This window comes from Gambusia affinis, linkage group LG19, assembly GCF_019740435.1.
Source record: "Gambusia affinis linkage group LG19, SWU_Gaff_1.0, whole genome shotgun sequence".
In the NCBI taxonomy this organism is placed as follows: Eukaryota; Metazoa; Chordata; class Actinopteri; order Cyprinodontiformes; family Poeciliidae; genus Gambusia; species Gambusia affinis.
In genome coordinates this window covers 2,195,861-2,219,385 of record NC_057886.1, presented here as the reverse complement: position 1 = coordinate 2,219,385, position 23,525 = coordinate 2,195,861, and the positions used below count along the sequence as shown (strand labels likewise).

General features: G+C 39.9%; 1 protein-coding gene across 1 annotated transcript; it reads left to right on the top strand.

Moving 5' to 3' along the window:
* Positions 1-2,025: 2,025 nt before the first annotated feature.
* ppl (periplakin) lies at positions 2,026-22,526 on the top strand. Its single transcript, XM_044099145.1, has 23 exons — positions 2,026-2,312; positions 6,610-6,706; positions 7,656-7,810; positions 7,977-8,097; positions 8,682-8,807; positions 10,501-10,542; positions 10,626-10,787; positions 10,870-10,977; positions 11,681-11,776; positions 11,865-11,987; positions 12,078-12,221; positions 12,782-12,817; positions 14,569-14,720; positions 14,809-14,918; positions 15,821-15,984; positions 16,073-16,251; positions 16,963-17,101; positions 18,226-18,419; positions 18,511-18,661; positions 18,744-18,827; positions 18,914-19,030; positions 19,278-19,370; positions 19,448-22,526. Exons 1-23 carry the CDS (start codon positions 2,248-2,250, stop codon positions 22,118-22,120), a joined length of 5,331 nt encoding a protein of 1,776 aa, XP_043955080.1. The 5' UTR covers positions 2,026-2,247; the 3' UTR covers positions 22,121-22,526.
* The last annotated feature ends 999 nt before the right edge of the window (positions 22,527-23,525 follow it).

Sequence of the window (23,525 nt, the reverse complement as noted above, 5' to 3'; positions counted from 1 at the left end):
TTGGTCCAAATTTAGCTGAGTTGAAGTGATTGGTCAAAGAAAAGAGGAAATATAGAAAACATTATGGAAATTGGTCAGATTTGCAAAAAAAAATAAAATGTTGCGATGACTGGGGAAAATTTTAAGTCCATGCAAAATTATAGTCTAGGTTTAATTATACTGCCATAGCAGGACACATGTGTGCTGGAAACCCACATACCACATCTCAAACACAATACACTGAACAGACAGAAGGGAGCTCCAACTTAAATACATTTTATTTAATTTGTTTCATCAAACTAAGTTTGTCAAATTGAATTTATTTACATTTGTTTAACATGACCTATTAATAAGCTAAGCATATTTACTTGACTAAACTTAAATTGATAACTTGCAACATAGTAACTAACTTGAATTACCTGTTTTCTATTTTCAGCAAAATATAAAAAATAATTAAGTTAATACGCATTGAAAATTTAGTAAACATCACAATATGTCCAGGTGAGGTTCCACAACTTAAAAACTGCAAACTCTCTCTTTTGACCTCTTGACCCCCAGCCGCTCAAAGCTGATGGCCAATAATCCTACTTCCTATTCTGTGGAAGTCTCTTCCTGTTAAAACGAAGTCCTTCATGCCATCTCATTCTCAGTGCTCTGTGCAGGATGGGGGATTATCAACAGGGAAACTTTAATCCAATCAGCTCTTTAAACATTCATGCGAGCTCATCAATCTGACTGGCGTAATAATCGGAGGAAGAGTTTGTAATCGGATCTTTAAAGTGCTTTGACTTAACTTTTACTGTGTTAGCGGTATATTTCCACCAATGTGCAGTGTTGTAGAATCACTGTGATATGTACACACACACACACAGGGACATTTTTCACTAAAGAGTAAATACAGCATATTTCAAGTCTGACTGGTTGGGCCAGTGCAGTCCTGAATGGCACGCCCCCAGTAACAGAGCTCACACACTGACAAACACACACACACATAGTTCCAACCAACATTATATACATAGATATAGATATCTATCTATCTATCTAATAGTAGATAGATAGATAGATAGATAGATAGATAGATAGATAGATAGATAGATAGATAGATAGATAGATAGATAGATAGATAGATAGATAGATAGATAGATAGATAGATAGATAGATAGATAGATAGATAGATAGATAGATAGATAGATAGATAGATAGATAGATAGATAGATAGATAGATAGATAGATAGATAGATAGATAGATAGATAGATAGATAGATAGATAGATAGATAGATAGATAGATAGATAGATAGATAGATAGATAGATAGATAGATAGATAGATAGATAGATAGATAGATAGATAGATAGATAGATAGATAGATAGAGACTGAATTTGAAAACAAATATGTGTATAAGTTTATGTCTGGTTGAACGATGTGTGTGCCCAGTTGATTTTTTTTCTTTTTCTTCTTTGGGGGGTTTATTGTAATCCATAGGGGTGCCCAGAAAATCTTTGGGAACCACTGCCTTAGTACTTTAATATCTCCTCTTGATTTTTTGTTTGTTTGAGTTGTAGCTTCTCAACTTTATCTCAAATGTTTTCATTTTCTCTCAAATGTTAATATTTTGCATTTGATTTATTTATGAAAAATTGTACGCAAATTTGTTTTGTTTTTCTATTGTTTTTGTTTATCATGTTAGTATATTATTAAAGTGTTTTTTAGACACCTAAAAATTCTTTCTAAGTTTCCAATAACAATAATTCAAAGGATAGAGCACAAAAACACCTAAAGGTCAGAAGTTTGATGATATATAAATAACGAAAAGGATTGGTAATAATATCAGCCATACTGACGCCATATTTGCCAGGTATCCGATCAATATTAAAACATTGTGCTGTTTATGTACGGCAACATTGATGTTTGTCAGGAAATATAAACAGCTGTTGATTTTCCTCCCTCTGTTTTTCCTCAGCAGTCGTAATGGGCGGAGCCTCCCTCTGTGGCCCCGCCCATCCCGTGCTGGCTGCCAGGTGTACAGAGTGGGTGTGCGAGCACTAGAAGTGACTGTTACAGGTGGTGTTGGGTCCATTATCTCTGTGAGCGCAGTGACAGCGGGTGGGTGCAGGCTGAGACTCTTGAGGACATTTTTCTCTCCCACGGCTTCCAGAGCAACAACAGCGGCACAAGCTGAGCACGCGACACCCAGCTGCGGTCCACCTGTCCTGCTGCGTTTGACGCCTAAGTTATCAGAGGAAGGTGCTGACAGGTGACCTGCCACCATGTTTAAGAAAAGCAAGAAGACCGCCGCTATCACCCCTACGCCTACGACGCAGCAAAAATCAAGGTAAGTGACATGCTTTCACAAGTTTTTGTAGAAACGTGCGCGCGCTTGTATGCGTGTTTGTATGTATGTTTGTTTCAGTGCAAGGTGTTGTAGAGAAAAAGGTCTCGGTGGAAATGTGACCTTGGGCTCAGTCCTAATATCTTTGTTCTTTACGTCGTCGCTTATCTTTGTGCCTGGGTGTTAATTTAAGACTCTGTCGTCGGACTGATTGAGAGAAAAACATGGAAATAGAAGAAAAGTTGATTAAATGACGCAGTTAGTATTGTATGAAGTGGGATAGATAGGTTGGGCTGTGCGTCCTGAACCAGGCGCGCCCTGCCCTGCCAGGGACAGGCTCTTGTCATTCTGGTTGAGCAGATCCGCGGAGACAGTTTCCCCTCTGCCTTGTTCCCTGGTTCCGTTCAGCTGGATGGATCCACATGGATCCTGGAGGACTTGATTCAACCACATCCGGTCGCCAGAATCTTGTGTTTTGACCAAACTCAGAGAAATCAGTTTCACGTCTTGTGCTTTTAGCTGCCGCGTGGGTGTGGCTGATAAGCTGTGTTATAAAGTTGTACCAACAGGTCCGATAAGTATTCAGCTGTCCAGCATAGAAAGACTGTAAGAAGAATTTCTTGCTGCCCCTCCCAAAATGGTGCTGCACCTATAGCCTAAAGCCCGTCTCCTCCGCCTATTGCCATCTTTATATCGATATCGCTGACATTCTCTCTCTGCTTACAGGTGAAACCCAACTGGTTTCATTAACATTTACTAGAATCAATCAGACTTTATTATTTCCATTTTTAAATCCAATTTAACAAGTCTAGGTAACTATTGAGTCAGAAAATGCTTTAATTTACTTTATGATCAGGGCTGGTTTTACAAGGATGTGGGGCCCTGGGCTGGAGCTAGATTTGGTGCCCTTGCCACTCCAGAAAACATCTTCTGCTACTGCAAATTATATTCCATCAATTCCTGAATGTCAGTGGGTGTGAATTGATTTATTTTGGGTTAAATGTGTCTCCTTGCCAATAGCTCCATGTTGTTCCCAAGAAAATCTAATACTTTGTTTTTCAAATAATTGAATATTGCTTCAAGTAATATTGTAATATTGCAGTGCAGGGAGCTAATTTGTCGTCCTTTTAGACACCCAGTTGTCTGGGCCCGGGGGGTTTTTCCCTCCCTGTTAGGTTATGTGTTGACCTGTCATTAAAACCGGCCCTGCAGCATCGTCATGTCTAAAGAGTTGTTTGGTTCACGTCCTTCTACTGATTCATCTAAATGTTTCCAGAAATGATTAGCGCTCTCCATCGTTTGTGCTGTTCCTGAGAGCCACCCACTGACAGAAGAGGAATCCTAATAATGCAGCTCCTCCCTGTGTGGTTGTTTTTCATACAGTCCTGCTTGTTCAGGTGTTTCTCTGAATACCTGAACAATTCAGAACTGAACACCTGCAAGCTGGGAGGTAAAGATTATATGCAACATACTCAGTGTAAGACGTTAATGCAACAATTAAAGACAAAGAAAAAGGTTTTATGCATATGCAGACAAAAGGAACAACACAGAATGTCCTTGAGTAGTTTTTGTCTCCCAGCACGTCCATGTCCAGGCTGCTACTAGAGCTGGCCTCCGATCCAGAGCCCAGTGACAGCAGCCCGGCACACCCTGTATGACCTAATCCTGCTGTGTTCTGGTTCTAATTGGAACCTTTCCTCCGTGTAAACATGCAACACGTCTTTCCCAACCCAATGTTTCAGAGCCAGAACCATGACGGTCCCTGCGGTATGTCAGACCCAGTGATTCTGCAGCAGAGCTGAGACTGAGCTGGTGCCGTTTTGCTGCCGTTTCTGAACCAGGGCCAGTTTCTTACCGCCTGTTTCAAACTAAGAACATCATATCCGCTTTAAAGATGAGCAGAAGACCTCCAAATCATGCCAGGACAAAGCAGTGGCAGTGGTTAAGCCTGTCTTTTCTAGTTGGTGGACATTCTTTAGTTCCTTCCAACACAGAACTTTGGGTTTGGATCCAGATTTTTCCCCCAACCCCACCTGGAACCCTGCCAGCTGCCAGAACTCCTCAGTGGATGCCAGTTCAGACTTGCTCTTTAAGTGTTTCAACCGGTTGCCGTGGAGTTCCACGATGCGCTCCTCATCCTGCAGCTGTTGCGTAACCTGTGTGTGAGCCGCTGGGTCCTGGAAGTGGGCCGACACACACGCACACACACACACACACGCACACACACACACACACACAGACAGATTTCAGTTGCAGAAGCACTTTCAGTTTAATTTCGAGCTCCAGACCTGTTCTTGCATGCTATTTTTTCATCTTTTGTGGCTCTCTTATGATCATTCTTTCTGGATTTGTATAAATGTAGTGTTTTCAAACGTAAAGTAGGGATGCACTGATCCACTTCTTTTTTTTTTTTTGCTTCCAATACCAATACAAATATCTGAGATTTAATATCAGCCGATATCGATCCAATATAGAAAAACAGCTGAATTGACTTGAGATGTTTTCTTTCTTTTTAAACAGACATAAAGGTACTGAATTACATATTTATTTGATAAACCTTCACCATTACTGCACACTTAAATACACCAATGACTTAACAAGTTTGGCCCATCATGTAAAAACAACACAACTTAAAGTTTTTTTGGTCAGTGCAATTGGGAGTATGATGTAAAACAAATAATAAAGAAACTGATACTGACATAAGCAACAGGTTGACTCCTTTGAACAAACGTAAAAATAAACAAATGTTTCACACGGTGCAATTAGAAATTCTAAATATAATGTAACAAAAAATTCTAAGCACAAAACATAGAAATAGAGTGACTAGACTTGACCTTAAGGAACAGGCACACTGTCACTGATACCAGATCTAGAATTTTGTTTAATATGGAGACCGATACTAATATTATCAGATCAGTGCATTTCTAACGTAAAGTAGTTAATATAAAGAGAAAATTAAAAAAAATTAAGAGTTTAATTGAGTAAATCTTTAAAACAATAAGAGTTCAGAGCTCATCAGAGAAACAACTCACTACAGAGCTGATTTTAGCTTCTTGTGTTGGGTGGATTTTAGGTATAAGAGCCTTTGGGTATCTACAGTGTAATGAGACATGTTGTGCACTGCTTATGCTAAGACTGACTGAGGAGACGGGCATAAGAAGCGCAGCAGATGACAGCAGACTTGTCTCAGCATATTTCCTGTATTTTCACTAAGCCTAGCAGTGTCAGAACCACTCAGAACCTGAGTGTGTGTGTGTGAGTGTGTGTGTGAGAAAGAGAGGCAGTGAAAACTCTGCAGTGTGTTCACTGAAGCACTGGAGATTACTTGTGTATATACTGAGGTCAGCAGACATTCCACCACTAATCACGTAACGTTTGGAACAATCTAATCTTGTCGGTGGTGTGAGGAACGCCCCAGCACTGAATCAGAAAGGACAAAAAGCAACAGTTGATTTATGTTTTTTCTCTTTCTTTCTCCAAGTAATGTGATCAAAAAATCTAAGTGCAGCAAATTGTCGAAATTAAATTGTGAGTGCTCTCTGGTGGACAAACTGTGGAATTAGATGGATCAATTAGTTCTGATCAGCCAATAAAATGAGACTTTCTAATGGAAAATAACCGTGCAAATGACCTGAGATGTCAGGTTCATTTATCTTCCTTCCTTCCTTATCTCTCTGACTTATTGTTCTAGCAATAGTCTACCAAGAGTGGCCGGTCTGGAGTACATTGTATTTAAATTTCAAATTTCTTCATTGTAATTCGCAATTATGCTTATTGATTTAAATTTCTATACTTTTTACAATGCGGTGAGATATTTCTGCTTCTGTTATTAACAAATGATCTAACCCAGTGTTGAAAATGAGAGGACAGTTTGATCAGTACACATGGAAGATTCTCAGTGATTAAGTTTCTGTTAAATGTGCATAAAATATGATTAACAGCAATGATTAGCAAATGATGAGTTAGCAATGTTAAATTATAGCTGCTAGCATGACTACCAAACTGAGTATTTTCCTCAGTCTGGTGACAAGTTCTACATTGAAAAATACATCTTCATACTTTTGACATGTATTCTTATTAAAAGCAACTAAAACCTGGGGAGCGGTTTTGTTGTCTTCTGCCTTGGGCCGGTTCTGGAAACAGCTGCTCAATGTCCTGCAGGCAGTTCTTCCAGAGATGAACGAGGCTTTTTATTACACATACTTAAAGGTTTACAGAGAACAAGTTATGTTTTTTTTTTTTCCACTATCAATAATAGGAAAAAAACCTTCATCTATATGTTTGTGTGGTTGTCCCACAGTACCAGCACGGAATTGGCTGCTATTATTGAGAAGCTGCAGAAGAACGCTGATAAGGTGGAGAAGAGCATCTATGAGATCGAGCAGAACCTCAACAAGGTAAAAACCTGCATGACCTTGAACATCAACACCTGAACAGACTGGTACCAGGACTGCTGAATAATGCTCAACAGTGATTTTCACTTTGGAACGCTGCTATGCAGTCCATGAGCTCTTGGGTTAATTTTGGTTGGCCGTCCACTCCTGGGAAGTTTCACCATCAGTTGTGTTTCCATCAACCATATGTTTGTGTAATTTGACATTTCAAAGATAATTTGCTTAATGGAAACACACCAATTTTGCAAAATCTCTTGTGTCAGGATAAGGTGTGTTTTTTTCTGACTGTATCAAAATTGGTTAGTCTCACAAAACTTCAATAGAAATACTTTGTTGTTTACGCCACTGGCATAAAACACAAAGAACACAAAAGGAAGTAGTTGGGGGATGACAGTGCAGCATGTTTGTTGACTTATCATGAGAACAAGTTTATTAATGTGTGATTTTAATTGCGTTTCTTATTTAATGAAAATGCTGCAGTTGCAAAATTGTCTTTTTTCAACATTAGTGGATTCACTGACAAATTATGCCAATATTTGCAATGGAAACGCAACTACTACCTTAATGAAAAAAACACCTTTCTTGAGAAAAAAACTGCATTTTGTTAATACTGCTATTGTCTTGGACTAATGTTTAAATAGGTTTGATGTTCTGAAACACTGAAGTGTGAAAAACAAAGGGCATTCAGAAGGGGGCAAACACCTTTTCACCCCATTGTATGAAAATAATCAGATTTGGAAGCAGCAGTAACATGCAGACAGTTGGTGTCAGGAATTGATCATGAGTGGTTTCCAGATGATCCTGTGATGATCAGAGTGTGATCCAGACCTGCTCCTGTTAAATGTGATGTTGTGGCTCTGTATGAAGCCAGATGGTTGAGCAACACAACCTCCCAGCCTATACAGGGTGAAACAGAAGCACTTAATCATGTCTGATATCATTTTTTTTGCAGGATGTCAACAAGATCAACGAGGGGAAGCAGCCTCTGTATCAGGATGATACTAATAAGAGAATCCTTAACTCTCTGGAGCTGCTCAATGCCCTGGATGAAGATGCCCGTGCAACCAAGCGCCTCCAGCATCCTCAGGCGGAGATGATAGAGCAAGAGTGAGTCCTGATGCTTCAACACTGCTGCTCTGTCTCACTAGAACACGCTGCCTTTTTTCAGTCAGATCTCTCATTTTGTAACACCTGCTTTTGTTTTACAGTGTTTGGTTTTTTTTGTCTAGAGTGCACTCCAAATGTTAGTCACACCTTTCTCTCTTGTATTCAGCATGATTCAGCTGCGGGAGAGGGTGAGTAAGCTGAAGGAGGACCATGATCGGATCTACCACCTGAACCGCGCTGAGGGGATGCCCAGCGTTAACTGGGGCAACATCATGGAAGACAAACAGGTAAGACATTCAGAACGCCTGCTGCTTTAGTATTCAACCGGCCTGGCTGTTGCCTTCCCAAGCAATTCTGCTCAACTCTCATCTCCACTGATTTCTCCATCACATGATGTCAGCTTTTTGCTTTATTTGCCATTTGTTATAGTTTGACAGCGGAGGAAGTGAACATAGTGTTAGCTACACTTATAAATATTGAGGAATTAAAGTCTAAGAAGAATGTTTAGCACATTTTATTGCTGGCAAAGATGTGGCTCTACTCACCACAGGGTTTAGCAAAAGTCCAGTTTCCCAGTTGGCTTCATTCAGGTCTGGATTAATATGACAAATGAGTGTGGTGAACATTTGTATCCATCCACTACTAAAACAAAACCTTACAAAGTATTTTTGGTCTAGTTTCTAATGCAAATATCTTTATTTTTGCTTTATTCCAAGTGTTCTAACTTGCAAGTGACTGTTCAGGAACTTTTAAACTCAGAAGAATATTTAAACTACAATTGGTTGGGAAAAGAAAATAACTGAAATTTCTGTAAATTTGAACCTGGAGCATTGAACTAATACATTGAGGATGTGTTTGTCTCTGTGCTCAGGAAAACCTGAACAACAAGGGCTTTGGTGAAGACTTGCCCACTTTGGAGAAGGAGGTGGAGGAGCACAACATCTTCCACAGCGAGGTGGAGGCGCTGGCTCCCCACATCTCTACTGGAGGAGACAAGGTAGGACCACCAGCCTGAAGGAGAAGCAGGATCAATTCATTATTACACTCAACCTGTTCATGTTTCACTCTGAGCTCAGTTCAGTAAAACAGAACACATAATATGAATTTAAATGGACAGGATTAGTCAAAAGGCTATTTTTGTCTGTAGATGTTTTCTGTCCATGATGTTAAAGCAATAAAAGTCAAGAATATAAGTAAAACACATGGTTAGTCAGGACATGAGATTAGTCTGAACAAAAACCAGACTTATTAAAAGACAACAAAACTTTACTGCTCAGAAAACAGATGATGCAAACAAACAGCCCAGCACAACGATCCTCTTTCTTTAGTTCTGACAAGTGAATGAATCAACAAGGCTTTTTATCAGATGTTTAGTAAAAGCCTTTAAATTCTGTTTTTCTGCTCAGAAAACAGACGATACAAATAAACAACACAGATTCACATTCTTTAGTTCTGACTAAAGAACCACGTTGATCAACAAGCCTCTTTCCAGATGTTTAGTGAAAGCCCTTAAATTCTGTTGTTTTTCTGGTTTCATCTGGTTGTGGGTTTCATTCCTGGGCAGCTGACACAGAGAAGGCTGACTGACGGAAGGTGCTCTTCCTCTAGTCACTGTTGTTTCCATGACTGAGTTGTTGTAAATCAAGCATAAATCTGAAAATTTGTGAAGATCTGTCCTATTTAGAAAACCATACTACTTTAATATGTGGCAGTGATGTATTAGCATCTTGTTTTTTTTTAATCCATCTCCTTAATTACATGTTTAAGAAACATTTTTGACTGGTTTCATTGTACTATTATAAGCCTGTGACTGGCTAGTTGAGCAATAACTAAGGTGGCTAAAAATCCTCGAATGTAAAAGATTATAGATTCCTTAATGGACATTTCATACCTGATTGAACCAAAATTTTCCAGATGTAGTTTGACTGGAAAATACTCCATGTTGTATGTTTGGTCAAACAGAGTGTAAGTCACATAAGTCAAAATATACACAATATACACAGTCAAAATATTTCCTCCATCTTATTCCCCCCAATAAGATGGGGGGGGGGAATCAGATACATATCACTCACTATCACTTTACACAATAATAGGCTATGTTCACACAGCAGGTGTTAATGAGCAGTTCTTTTTATTTTTATTTATTTATTTATTTTTTTCCTGAAATCCTTTTTGCTTGTGTGGTTATTCATACTGGTAATTAAATGTGACCGCAGTCAGACCTCTGTATGAGCAGTTTGTGACCCCAGAGTGCCCTGTATACACAGAAGAAGAGCATTGACATCACACAGCAGCACTTTGTTTACATAAACAATAATGGATGCCAATGTCTGTTGGTCGCTGTTCAAGTTTATTCAGCAATGGGAGCCGACAGGATTGTCACAAGATCATAGAAACACCAAGGAGGATAATAATGGTGAAGGAGAATTCTGTTTAGATGTGTAGTCGGAGCCAAAAGTGGTGAAATTGGTATGTGATGCACTTCAGTGACAGATTTCTTTCATAATTATTATTTTCAAGTTTTTTTTTAATCCAGATTTGCTGCGCCTGGAATCTGCTAGTGCAGAACTATGACGAATGTCTCACATCACTGATATGACAGAGTAAAATTCTTCTTTACAGTTCTTTAATGAATGTACATTTCTGGTAACAATTCTCTATTTTTGTCTTGATGTGGCTCGATGGGACAGGAATACCTCAGCAGCCTCCAGTCCAAGTACGACAAACTGCTGGTAATAAATCCACACAAACACACGGCCGAGTCAGACTGCAACCATTTCCACAGAAAATATGCAATTTTCTTTCTTTCAACAAGGCCAGCTCTAGTGCTCGCCAGCGCCATCTGCTGAGCCTACGGGACTTCATGCAGCGCTGCACCAATGAACTTTTCTGGATGGACCAGCAAGGACAGGAGAGGTTTGACTACGACTGGAGTGACGCTAACCTGGACTACCCCGCCCGCCGGAGGCAGTATGAGGTAGCCTGAGGGACAGACCCACAATGCAGATCTAAAAATAAGAGCACAGGCTGTTGGACATTGACCTAATTTATCCCAACAGAACTTTATCAATAAATGTCTGGAGAGCAAGGAGGCTACCATCAGCAAGCTGAACGAAGATGCAAACAGTCTGATAGAAGCACAACACCCAGCAAAGAATGTTATAGAGGTACATAGAGTATTTAAAACAAAGTTATTTAGGCTATAATATATTTACATTTTAATCAAGCATTTAACTTCAGTGTTTAATAAGTAAATCACATTTTGCTTACAATTGAAAATTGTGGTTGGATAGTTTGTGTTGTGTTGCATATTCTGTCAATATATTTGTTTAATCGTAATGTTTCTTTATTAGTATAAGAATATAAATTTGGTTCCTGCCTTAATAATATGTAGGCTAGCATCCAATGTGCTAGCTGATGTTGGTGATCGACAAATGGTAGCTCTGGTAGTCAGGGAAATGGTTCCCATGGCACCGTGTTAGAAAAGACTTGGATTTTATTATTTTAGTCGTATATCTTAATCACAACTGAATTCTCACCTTTGTTTCTTTCTAGCATGAGAGGATCAATCAGATGCGCAAAATGATCAGTTATTGTTGGCTGTTTTACTCACTGATGGCTACTACAGTTTTTACTTAGAAATATTGACTAAAACTAATCAAAACAAAATTTATTCAAATTCTTGGATTTATTTTCAATTTGTGATTTTTTTTTTTTTTTTTTTTTCAAAGACAAAAGTTGCAAGTGTACACTTATTAAACAAATTTGACAATATGTCAGTTCGCTTATTTGGCAAGATTGGTCTGTATCTGAAATGCTTGAACATGGGGATTATGAATTTGATTGATAATCCCTATGTGATGTCGTAAGGCGCATAACGAAGCGGTCCATGCTGACTGGAAAGAGTACCTGAACCTGCTCATCTGTGAGGAAAGTCATCTGAAGCACATGGATGAATATCACAAGGTCAGCCGGCAAGGACAGGGGACTTTTAAGCTCAGAGAGACAAAGAGCTGAAGCTAATTCCTGTTTGTTGGTGTCTGTTCATTTGCAGTTCCACAAGGAAGCACGCGACACTCAGGACCTGCTGAAGCGACTGGAAACGGAAATCAACCAGAAGTACAGCCCAGAATACAAAGACATTTATCAGATGGAGAGCCTGATCTCCGAGCTGGATGTGAGCTTCATTTGGAAGGAAGCTAAAAACCGTCTAAAACATTTCTGCAGTGATATGACGGCTCTTTTCATTCTGCCTGTGTTTGAGTAGGACCAGGCTAAGGCCGTGGATCACATTGACGAGCGGGTCAGGGGTCTGCGTAGCAGGAGCCTGCAGGTTCTGCCTCTGAAGTACCGGAGAGAAACCCCCCAGAAGCTGCTGCCCATTGAAGCGCTTTGTGACTTTGAACAGGAAGTATGTGGTTTTAACCTTCCACTCCATCAGAACATGTAGTCAGGTTTAGAGGTTCATCAATCTGCTAACTTTACAATAACAGAGTTAAATAGTAACATTACCAGTATTTTCAATATTCAGATTGAATTGTTTCCTCTTGATGATTTCTGTATGTTTGTGCATCCAGTTCATGTTTCTACAGCTGTGTAAGTAACTGGATTTGCTGATCTGAAATTACTCACGAAATACTGTACAAGTAGGTTTGTACTGTTGTAGTTTGTTAATGGATGATATGAATGTGTAATGAAATCCATGTGTGTTAAATTTCAAATCGGTTTACAGATTTTCTGGCTCTTTGATTTTAACAGTGATAAATCCAATAGTTTTAAAAGGGCAGCATTATGCAAAAAGTACCTTTTTAAGCAGTTCATCATGTGTCACAGCAAGTCAGCAGGCTTTCAACAGAAGATGGGTAGAAGGTCAGCAGTAGGTTAGAATCCAGCTTGTTCTTGGTGAGGACAGTCAGGAAGTGTGGCCCCTGCTGAGCCGTCTTATTAACTGCTATGATGTTGTTTGTCCAGGAGGCGCTGGAGATGAAGACGGTGAAAAACCCAAAGGTACATGGCGCATATGGGACTGGTGAACTTCTAAAATGAACCTTACAGAAATGTACAAAATAAAAGCTTCATTGTTTACATATTATGCTGACAAAAGAGTACGTTGGGATTAAATTAAAATTGATAAACATGATTGTCCCTGAGAAGTAATTTGGTTTGCAGACAAGAAGAACACCTGCAGATGAATACAGAAAAATTACGTGAGATATTTGTTTAGGACAGGGCTTTTGCGGTATAACATTTAAACTAATATTAGCTTATTAGCTTATTTTTATATAAAAGCCAAGCTGAGCTAATTTTAGCTCATACACTGCTGTTTGCAAACTATAGACTATGTTACTAGTGGTTAGCATGGTACTGAGTAATTTAGATGACGACAGGATTTTGAATTCTGAATGGAGTAAATAAATGTTAGTCAACATGACATTTATATCCCACATGCTACTATAATTCACATACTAATAGTAGCATTAAGCTAAAATTAAGATTTGAGTTTATTTTTATATAAAAGTTAAACTTTGCATACTAAATGGAATAAATCCCTTGATATTAGCTACATTTTAGTCAACCATAGCAGTGCTGCTAATTTTCAGCATCAGAATGCCTAATTTAAGTCTGCTTGATAGATAATGCACTTTTGCAGGCTCCTTTTTAAATTTCTTTAGATTTCTTTCTCTGTTTATTTTCTTCTTCCTGTCGCCTACTTTTCTTTCTGTTCCAACAGCTCGCCTCATCCTGAGTGCTGTCAGGGCTTTAATCCTCAAATGTCTTCCATGATCTGACTGCTTGCATGAACACCTTTCCTCACTTGGTTTTATGCCAAGTAGCTGTATAATTTAGGGGATTACACCATAATGTATTTAAATCCTTTTAGAATAGAGCTAGCTCTTGATCCAGATGAACCTCTTTAAAATCCACTGGGGCCCAAAGGAGAGATAGAAGTCAGAGAAACTTTTGTATCCATCTTCAGTGTTGTTGAAGCAAAGGTCTTCATTGATGGATTATCTTTGTCATTGCAGCACCTGTTCAGGAATTAGGATGAAGTTTGTCAAAAACAGAAAAGTGTTCTAGGCTTCTATATTCTGTGTTGTGATTTTTTATTTTTTATTTTTTTCCTGATACCCCGGGTAAAAGATGTATAAAAGATCTTAAATTACATTTATTACAATAGCATTATGGGACCATATGTTCTGAAATGTGCTCAATAAACATGCAATCACTAATTCGCCCTCCCCCCCCATTACGGATCACTGTCCAGTCACAACATGCAAGTTCACCCAACGAACAATGATATGGGTGCCAACCCTTTCCATTGAATAAAAGACACAAAATCAAGCTTGTTTTTCCAGTGAGGACTGTGTGTTTTGAGAGGATTTGCTGGAACACAGACACTCCAGTTAGACACAGGAGGACCTTGACTACAGTCCACATTCTTCAGTTTGACATTTTCTGTTGAGTACTCATTACCCAATCCATGCATAATAACGATACAATACTTTGGTTCATTTTTAGGTGCAGAATTCAAAAAAGTCAAAGTATAAAAAGCTAAAACGAGCGCTATAACTAATAGATACTAAATAATAACTAATAAAAACTAGCAACCCCACTCTAAAAACTATTTCAAACAAAGTGAATAAAACAAAGTCACAATGAAATAAACCTAAACTTTAATTTAATAAAAAACTATTCTAATCCTGCTCTGACAGGGCCTTCAGATCCATATAAGGTGACGGTTTCTTGTTCTTCGGCAGGATCAAATCGTTCGTGGAGAAACGTACACCCTGCTCCGGAACAATGGGTCCAGATGGGATGTGAAGGATCAAACGGGACATAAGATCAATGCCCCAGGCATCTGCTTCATGATCCCACCCACTGACCCAGAGGCAGTGGCCATTTCTGACAAGTACGTGTGCTCAGCTGAGTTTTCAAGGGACCAAAATGACTTGTTTTACTCCAGGGTTGCTTTAATGACATGTACCGTCTGCCTGCAGCTTGGCTAGTCAACAAAAAGCTGTCAAGCAGAAGCTGGCGTCCAGCAAAGCAGCTCTGCTGAAAAGATTTGACGAGCTGAAGAAGCAGAGTGGAGCAGGAACAGCTACAGGTACAAGAGACTTCTTCCAATGAACGGATGTCTAATAAAGAATTCTGATCAATGTTGCATAGATAAGCTTTTTGTTTATATTTGTGCTGTAAAATCATTATTAATCCTTATTATGAAGCGCTTGCTTCATAGAAAGGAACGAAAGGGAAATGATCATAGAAATACATTTATTCTCAGAATCACAATATTCAGACTTTGAATGAAATGTAATAACAAATCTAACCACTAATGGCCAATGTTAACCTTTTAGTAATCAGACTAATGTATCTCAGTAATTAAGGAATGAAACAAGACTTAAATAAACATTAGGTCTAATTATTTAAAGGTTTATTCTTAAAAGAATTGAGTATAATTGTTCTTTAATACATGAACTCGCAGCCAAAATGCTTATATATAATCCATGTGTCCATGAGGACACTGGTGTCATCGGGACAGTTGAGTTTTCAATGGATTAATGTGTCTCTGGAAGGTAAATTGAAAATTTTTACACATTTTAGGTTCTAAACACTTGACGAAACATCTGATGAAAGATTTTAGGAAATTCAGAAAGTCAAACGGGTGCAACTAGCCAGAGCATACCTGACAGACTGTGCTGATGGGGAGAAAATGTAGCATAGCAAAGGGCCAGTGAAGCAGATATAATGAGCTTCATGTACACAAGCATGATTGACAACGCGAAGACCGTTCCCTTGGCTCTGACTGGTTGTTATAGTTGGCACTGGGAGAAGGCAGAGCAGGTTTTTTCACAAAAGATTTGTCTCATATTATACTGTCATGACACAGTGACAGTTTCGACAAAAGTGTAAAAATATACATTTTTATAAAAGTCACCTACTGCAGCTATAGATGTCTTGTTTTCTGGCCTGCTGAGCTCCCATTCACTGTCCGGTAATGCTGTGTAGCTGCAGGCAAGGATGAGCAGAAGTGCCGCCAGCTGATGGCCGGTCTCGATAAGGTGGTCAGTGACCTGGACAAACAGGAGAAAGAAATTTATGCTCGAATACGCCCACCGCTGGAGCAGAACCGGACCGTGCCGGACAGCGCTGACCGCCTGCAGGACATAAGGGTAACGAGCTCAGCTCCATTCTATCCCCTGATCATGTCAGCTTCATGTTTTCAGGAAGCACTAATGCTCTGAGGACGTTTCTCTCCAGAACATCGCTTCAACTGTCCGCAGTATTGAACCAGAGAAGACCTCTAAAGTTGCAGAGGCAAAGAGCTTTTTGACTTCAAACCCAACCTCCCCCAGTGCTCCTCAGCTTCACAGCAAGGTGGATGAGGCTAACAGGAAGTACACCAAGATAGAGCAGCTTCTTCAGTGCTCCGAGGACAAGTATGTGACCTGCTTTTTTTGTCTGTTTTTTCTCAGAATTAGCTGTGGTCCTAGCTAGTGAGGCACCAATCTGATATTAATATCTACATCAGTCCTGATGTTGGAAAAAAAACTAGATCTAGAATTCTAGAAATTCTTGACCCCGTAACAGTCTGTCTGATCCCTAAGGGCAAATCTAATGAGTCTACTTCTATGCTTTGAGCTCTGAGTGACTTAATTCTTTATTTTCCATTGTATTTAGGATTCCGAATTGCATTTTATAAACCATTTGAAAGAAGGTTTATTACACTTTTTTAGATGTTTGGCCAAGGTAGTCTGATCATTTTTGTCAGTTTCTTATTATTTTACATTATATTCTGACTGAACACATTAAAGTTGTGTAATTCTTACATCTTTGATCAAGCTGGTGAAGCCTTTGGTGTATTTAAGTGTGCTGCAATGGTGCAGAGTTATTCATATATTTTTTGTGTGTTTGATTTTAAAAAAATCGTTCTAAGCCTCTTCAGCACTATTTTTCTTTTTTAGATTGGTATAAGCCGATACCAAATGTTCAATATCTGTATCAGAAGTAAAAAAGTGGATTGGTGCATCCCTACTCCTAGCACAAGTGTGCACTATCCCTCACTTTTCCAAATTCCCAAATTTATTTCAGTCTAGTTTGCGTTGTTTAAATCCATGTTGTAATTGAAGTTAGCTCCTTTTGTGTTTTAGACTGAAGAATTCCAACCAGCTGGAGACATCTATTCAGAAAGGGAAGACTTTGCTGTCTACCTATGAGAATACTCTGGCCAGGGAGGAGGTGGCTCCAGCTGACATCCCCTCTGTGGAGAAAATGCAGAGAGAACTCGCTGTAAGCTGGCTCTTACCATTCCTAAGTAACTATTTTTGATTAAGCCTTCTTCACAGACAGCATGGCCAGCAGAGAAAACAACAACAAAGCATGTAGCAGCAATGCCTGTTGGGCATTTTGGCTCTTTGCTAGTTTTTACCTCCTCTTTCATAGCTATTCCCATTTTGTTGCTTTTCTTTATTGTCATAATTTTGTTCACTAGACAAACCATTTTGTCCTCATGAGCTGTCCAGTCATCTTTATCATGTTTTACTGACACTGACATACCCTTCTCTGTATTGACCATTTTGGTGAATTGTGGCTGTAAATACATAACTGTACAGCCATAACTATAGAAGCATAACAGAGGAGTCATTTTCAATTATTTTCCACCTAAACATAATATGTTTGGCTTCATTTGATGACTTAAGAAGACAGAAAGCAATGACTGCGCACAAAAAAAACAACATTCAGTGTCCAGGAATAAACTGATGCATAATCAGGGTAAAATGGTGTTTAAAATCTGAAAATGTTGGGTATGAAATTAGCAAAGTTACAAATGTACTAGGTCAAACATGTCAAACTCGAGGACTGTGAGTTAAATATGGCACGGCATGGGCCCTCCAGGTGCCAGACGCTTCCACAATTGTGGAAATTAAACTGATTCCTGCATTTATTGATCCCAGCATAATTGTCTGCAAAAATTGTCAAACTTTGGGATTAAGCATAAATTCCTCCTGCCGGTGGCAGTATTTCTTATTTCTGCTCCACTGCTTAGCCTTCAAGTTAAGGAAGGTTAAGTTACCGTCTGTAACAGATAAATGGAGAAACCAAAATTCACATTTAATGCCATACAAAAGAACAAATATTGCAAATATTCTTTGCAATGATTTATAAATTGGCACCATCAAATCTGTTTTAATCACAAACAAATCACAAAACAACTGAAATCCTGGAGAGACTGATCAGTTTGAAGAGATGTTCAAAACTGTTTAAGAAATACAATTTGCTCTGGCCATATTTCTATTCTAGTTTGGTTTTAGAGCTTCCTCTACACTAGTAAATAGAAGAACATGCATTCTTTTGGGATGACACACAACTTCTGTCAGCATCACTAACAGGAATGTATTGTAATGTGCTGTCAGGAAGTGGGGTCTGACCTGAAGGCCCAGAGGTCAGTGATTTCTGAGACAGAGCAGAACCTGCGCCTGGCCAAAGGCAGCTGTGACACCATGGCCAGGGACTTCCAGGAGCATTGTCCTGACATCGAACGGCAGGAGGCCGATGTTCAGAAACTCAACAAGCGCTACAACAACCTCAACAGGCAGATTGACACCAGGTGAGGTGGAATATTTTTATTACTTGTGAACCCAGCACCACACACCAGAAACTTTTGGCTAATGATTTATGTTGCTGCATGTACAACACAGGTCTCAAAGCCTGCAGAGAGCCAAGATGGCTTACAAGAATTACCAGAATGACTATAGCAGCCTGAACTCCTGGCTGTCCCATATCCCAAATTATGAGCCTCGTGAAACCGATGACCTAAGACAACTAGATGCCAAGCTGAAGAATCAGAGGGTGAGCTGAGCAGTGAGGTGTTCTGAACCCTTCATGGTTGTAAATATGTTTTCTTTATACTAAAACAGCTCTGTTTCTACAGAACTTGCTGTCTGACATTTCAAGAAAGGAGTCAGACTTGAACAATTTGTCCAAAAATGCCCAGCTTTACCAGCAGGGAGTCAAGGTGACACATTTTACCTGATTACACCACCATAACCATAAAGCACAATATGGAAGTTCAGTTAATGGTTGACTGATTTGTCTTTCTAGGACTATGAGACTGAGACTGAGAAATTTCGGAGCATTCTGGACCTGGAGGATGGACTCCTCCCCCAGTCCTACAAGAGGAGCAGACTGGAATCCCCTGCTCTGACAGTGAAGGCAGAGGTGATGTTTAGAATACACTGAATGTTTAAAGCAGTAAAGGAAATCTGTCACTGATGCTGTTTAGTGAACCAAGACTCAGACCCTGTACTCTGGCATGTAATTTGGAAAATAAGTGTTCTCTGGATAATATTTAATCAATTACACTTTTGACTAAATAACTTTAGTTATTATCAAATTGAACATAGAGGTTTCTATTTAGACTAATTCCTTGTGTGCCTTGTTTAACTTTGTATTTAACTATTTTCAGGAAGCTGCCATGGAAGCAAAGTTCACAGAAGTGAATGCCGTGAACAAGCAAAGGCTGCAGAATCTTGAGTTCGCCCACAATCTTCTTAGCCAGGTGAAATAATTTTGCATCTACATTGAGAAATAAACAAAACATTAACTGAGATACTAATGATGGATCTCTCTCTACAGCAACCTGAAATTCCTCTTATTCAGTCTTCCACTGTAAGATCAGTCAATGCTGCTGCCCCGGGAGAGGAGCCATGGCGAATCAAAAAGCAGCTGGAAGATGAGATCCACAGGCGAGAGCAGCTAGAAAAAGAAATTGAGACCATTCAAACTGACATTTACCTCCTGGAAGGTCAAAAGCCCCAAGATACTATCGTCAAGAAGGAGCTCATTAAAAAGGTTCCAGACCCTCAGTTGGATGAGGAGGTACACAAGGTTCAGCAGAAGCTGTCAGAGGAGCGCCGCACCACCCATGTGCTGGAGAATGACCTGGAGGTGCTCAAGCTAAAGCTGCATGGCCTTGAGACAGAGGTCAAAGAAGGAGCACAGCAGTACACGGTCAAAGAGGTTTTACGCATTGAGAGAGACCGTGGTCAGGAGGAGGAGATTCGCAAGCTTCGGGATGAGCTAGAAGAACTAAGAAGGCACAAGATGTTGAAAGACAATGAGCTGGTTCAGATCCAAAAGCGGGTTACCCTACTGGCTGAGGAGAAAAACAAGGAACAGGAAGTGATCACTGAGGAGGAAGTGATCAAGGTCCAAAACGACCCACAACTTGAGTCAGAGTACCGTCTTCTCCTTGACAGAAAACAGAAAGAAATGGATAACAGGAAGCAGTTGGAGGATGAGTTGAAGTTCCTTCAGGAGAAGCTCAGAAGGTTGGAGAAGGAGAAGGCAATTGCTGAGGAGAAGATTTCCATCAAGGAGGTGCTGAAAGTGGAGAAAGATGTTGTCTTTGAAAGAGAGGTAGAAAACCTTAGAAGGCAGTATGAGGATGAGAAGGCCAAGCGAAGATCATCACAGCGGGAGAAGACAGATCTCCAAAGGAAAATTCAAAGTCTGGAAGAGGAGAAGTCTAAGGTTGTGGTTCAGGAGAAGGTGCGCGAAATTGTCCGCCCAGACCCCAAGGCTGAGAATGAGGTGGCCAACCTCCGTCTCGAAGTTGTGGAGCAACAGCGGCGCTACAGAGATGCTGAACTCCAGCTGAAATCCCTGCAGGATGAGCTAGCTATGCTAAGGAACAGAGGACCTCAAATCGAAGTCAGAGAGAGCATCAAAGAAGTGATTAAATATAAGACCGATCCACAGACGGAAAGAGAGCTGGAGAGACTTCGCAACGAAATCGTTGATAAAACTCACCTGACGGAAAAATCTGAGATGGAAATCCGTCAACTCCGGGATGAGATCGAAAGATGGAAGGCAACCAAACCGCAAATACAGATGAAAGAGGTGGTCAATGAAGTGGTGCAGTACAGAGAAGATCCCAAGACTAAAGAAGAAATTGAGACACTGAAAAGGAAGCTGGCTGATGAACAGAAGAAACGTCTTGAACTTGAAGGAGAACGGTCCGCCCAAGAAGAGAAGATTAGGCTAAAGAAGATGGATCTGTCTCAGGTGCGAGAAAAGATTGTTCAGCAAGAAGTTATTAAGATGGAAGAAGACCCTGTGCTCAAGTCAGAGTGTGACAATTTCCTACACAGTATCAACAGTGAGCAAAAGCAAAAAGAGAAACTTCAGTCAGAGCTCCTTCTACTGCAGAGACAGATTGCTGATCTGGACCAGCAACTGAGAGAACTAGAGCAAGAGCGAAAGGCAAGGCGTGAAGCAGAGCTGGAGATCCAGAGACTTCGTGTCAGACTTAACGAGTTGGAGATCCGGGATAAAGAAAACCGTGAAAAGGTGACCGTCAAACAGAAGGTTGTACTTCAGCAGGATCCCCAACAGGAGAAGGAACATTCTATCCTCAAACTGCAGCTTGATGAAGAGCGACACAAACGCACCCTCCTTGAGAAAGAGTTGAACGCTCTCATTCAGCAGCAACTCACCCTGGAGAAGATGGATGTGAAGGAAAGAGTTGTCCGCACAGAGAAAGTCCAAGTGGAGAGGGACCCAGAGGCTGAGCTTGAAATTGAAAACCTAAGGAGAACGTTGGAAGATGAGAAGAGGAGAAGGCGTGATCTTGACCAGGAGTTGTCTGTCCTCACCTCAAAGTTGTCCGACATGGAATTTGCCAACACAAAGTCCACTAAAGAGCTGGACTACATCCGTGACGAAAGTAATCGCCTCCAACAAGAAAACCAAAGGCTGCAGAACGAGATCCGCAAACTTCGTTCAGAGATTGACATCACCTTTAAAGAGACTCGATTTATCACTGAGTCTGCACCCAGGGAGGATAGCAGGAACTTTGAGCTGAGGCTTGACTCACTTCAGAAGGAACTCGCAGATCTAAGAAGCATAACGGCCCAAAAAGATGAGGAGATTGAAAAGCTTAAAAAGAACCTGGCAGCAGTGAGGATGAAGAAAGAGCAAAGGGAAAGTCACCTCCGCAGATCCATTGTCGTCATTGATCCTGATTCAGGAAAAGAGATGCGACCTGAAGAGGCGTACCGACTAGGGTTGATCGACTGGAAGATGTTTGTTAACCTGCAGAGCCAGGAGTGTGATTGGGAAGAGATCACAGTTAAAGGCCCATCTGGAGAGTCTTCTGTGCTTCACGACAGAAAATCAGGGAAGAAGTTCTCCATTGATGATGCGCTACGTCTTGGGCACATCACAGATCGTCAGCATCAGCAGTACCTAAACAAAGAAATATCCATCCAGGAGTTTGGTGTATTGGTGTCAAGCAAGCAAAAGTAAACTTCACCATTCGCACACTACACTGACCACCATCTGTACTCATCTGTTTAACGGTCTCCATGCTGTTCTCTATCTCGTCACTCTTGTATTAATGCCATTTCATTTAATACTGCAGCAACCAGGCCTTGTTTCTGCCTCAAATTTCCAAACTATGTATTTATTTGATTGTGTAAATGGCACTTGAATACATGGTTGGTTATGAAGTACCCTTACAGACACTGGAGGTTTAGGGGAAGACGGGTTAAGATAAACTTTAATTTCTTTGAGTAGGTGAAGGGTTTGATCGTTGCTTTCATTTGATCATTGTACTGGTTTTAAAATGTCATAGGGATTCCCTCTGGTTACATGCTGTTTATTCATCCACCTCTGTATTCATCGAGCTTCAAATAAATATATTTTAATCTGACTGGCTTTTTATTTTAGTGTCTTTAAGCAAAAATGCATTAAAACTATGACTCATTCAGCTAAATTAATTTGGTCACGTATATGGCACCAACCAAAACAAATGATGTCTGAACTAAAGGCACTTGACAAAAGAAATCAATCTGGTTCATATCAAGAATATAAAACCATCTCTATGAAATCATATGGACTTAATGATGTCAAATAGAACTGGTCCAGCAACATTTCTGCTTAAAGCAAAAAGATATAAGATTATATATAAATAACCTATTTACCAGCACACATATTTTTATGAATAATAAGAAAAACAATGACATGTTAAACACAGTCGAGCTCTTATGAGTGTTTGCACTCATAAGAGCTCAACTGTTGTTGTATCTGGCTTATTGAAAGAAAACAAGGCTCCAACTAACTTATCGTAGGTTCGATTCCCGGCCTGGCGACATTTGCTGCATGTCAAACAAAAACTTCAAAAAAAACATACAAAATGTGCATTGAGGCCAAGGAAGACATTAAAACCTCATCACTGAACATTTAATCCAAGGAGAATAACAGTCCGTGTTTGTGAAGAGAATTGGTTCTATGTTTAAACAACTAGAATCAAGTCACATCAAAATAAAACTTGATGGCGCTAAAGGCAAGCAGTTGTGGATGAAACATGGATGAGTAGATGAAGACAGCAGGAACATTTCCACAGTTCCTGATGATGTGGGCTGCAGCCTGTATGTTAATAAATGGCACAAGAAGTATGCATTTACACTTCTGTCATTCAGTCAATCCATGGTAGGTTTTCTGATAAGAAACTCATTTGCTGTGATGCTGATGCTTCCTTCTACAAGCAAGGACCAAAGCGTGATCCAGCCTTTCTTCAGGAAAGGAAGATCAGTCGAAGGACATTTCCTGCAAGCAATTCAATTCAAATCTCAGTTCAACTACATTTTATTGAGATAAAAACCTAATTCAGGCTTTACCCTGTAAAACTGATTGGTCAATGTGAATGTTT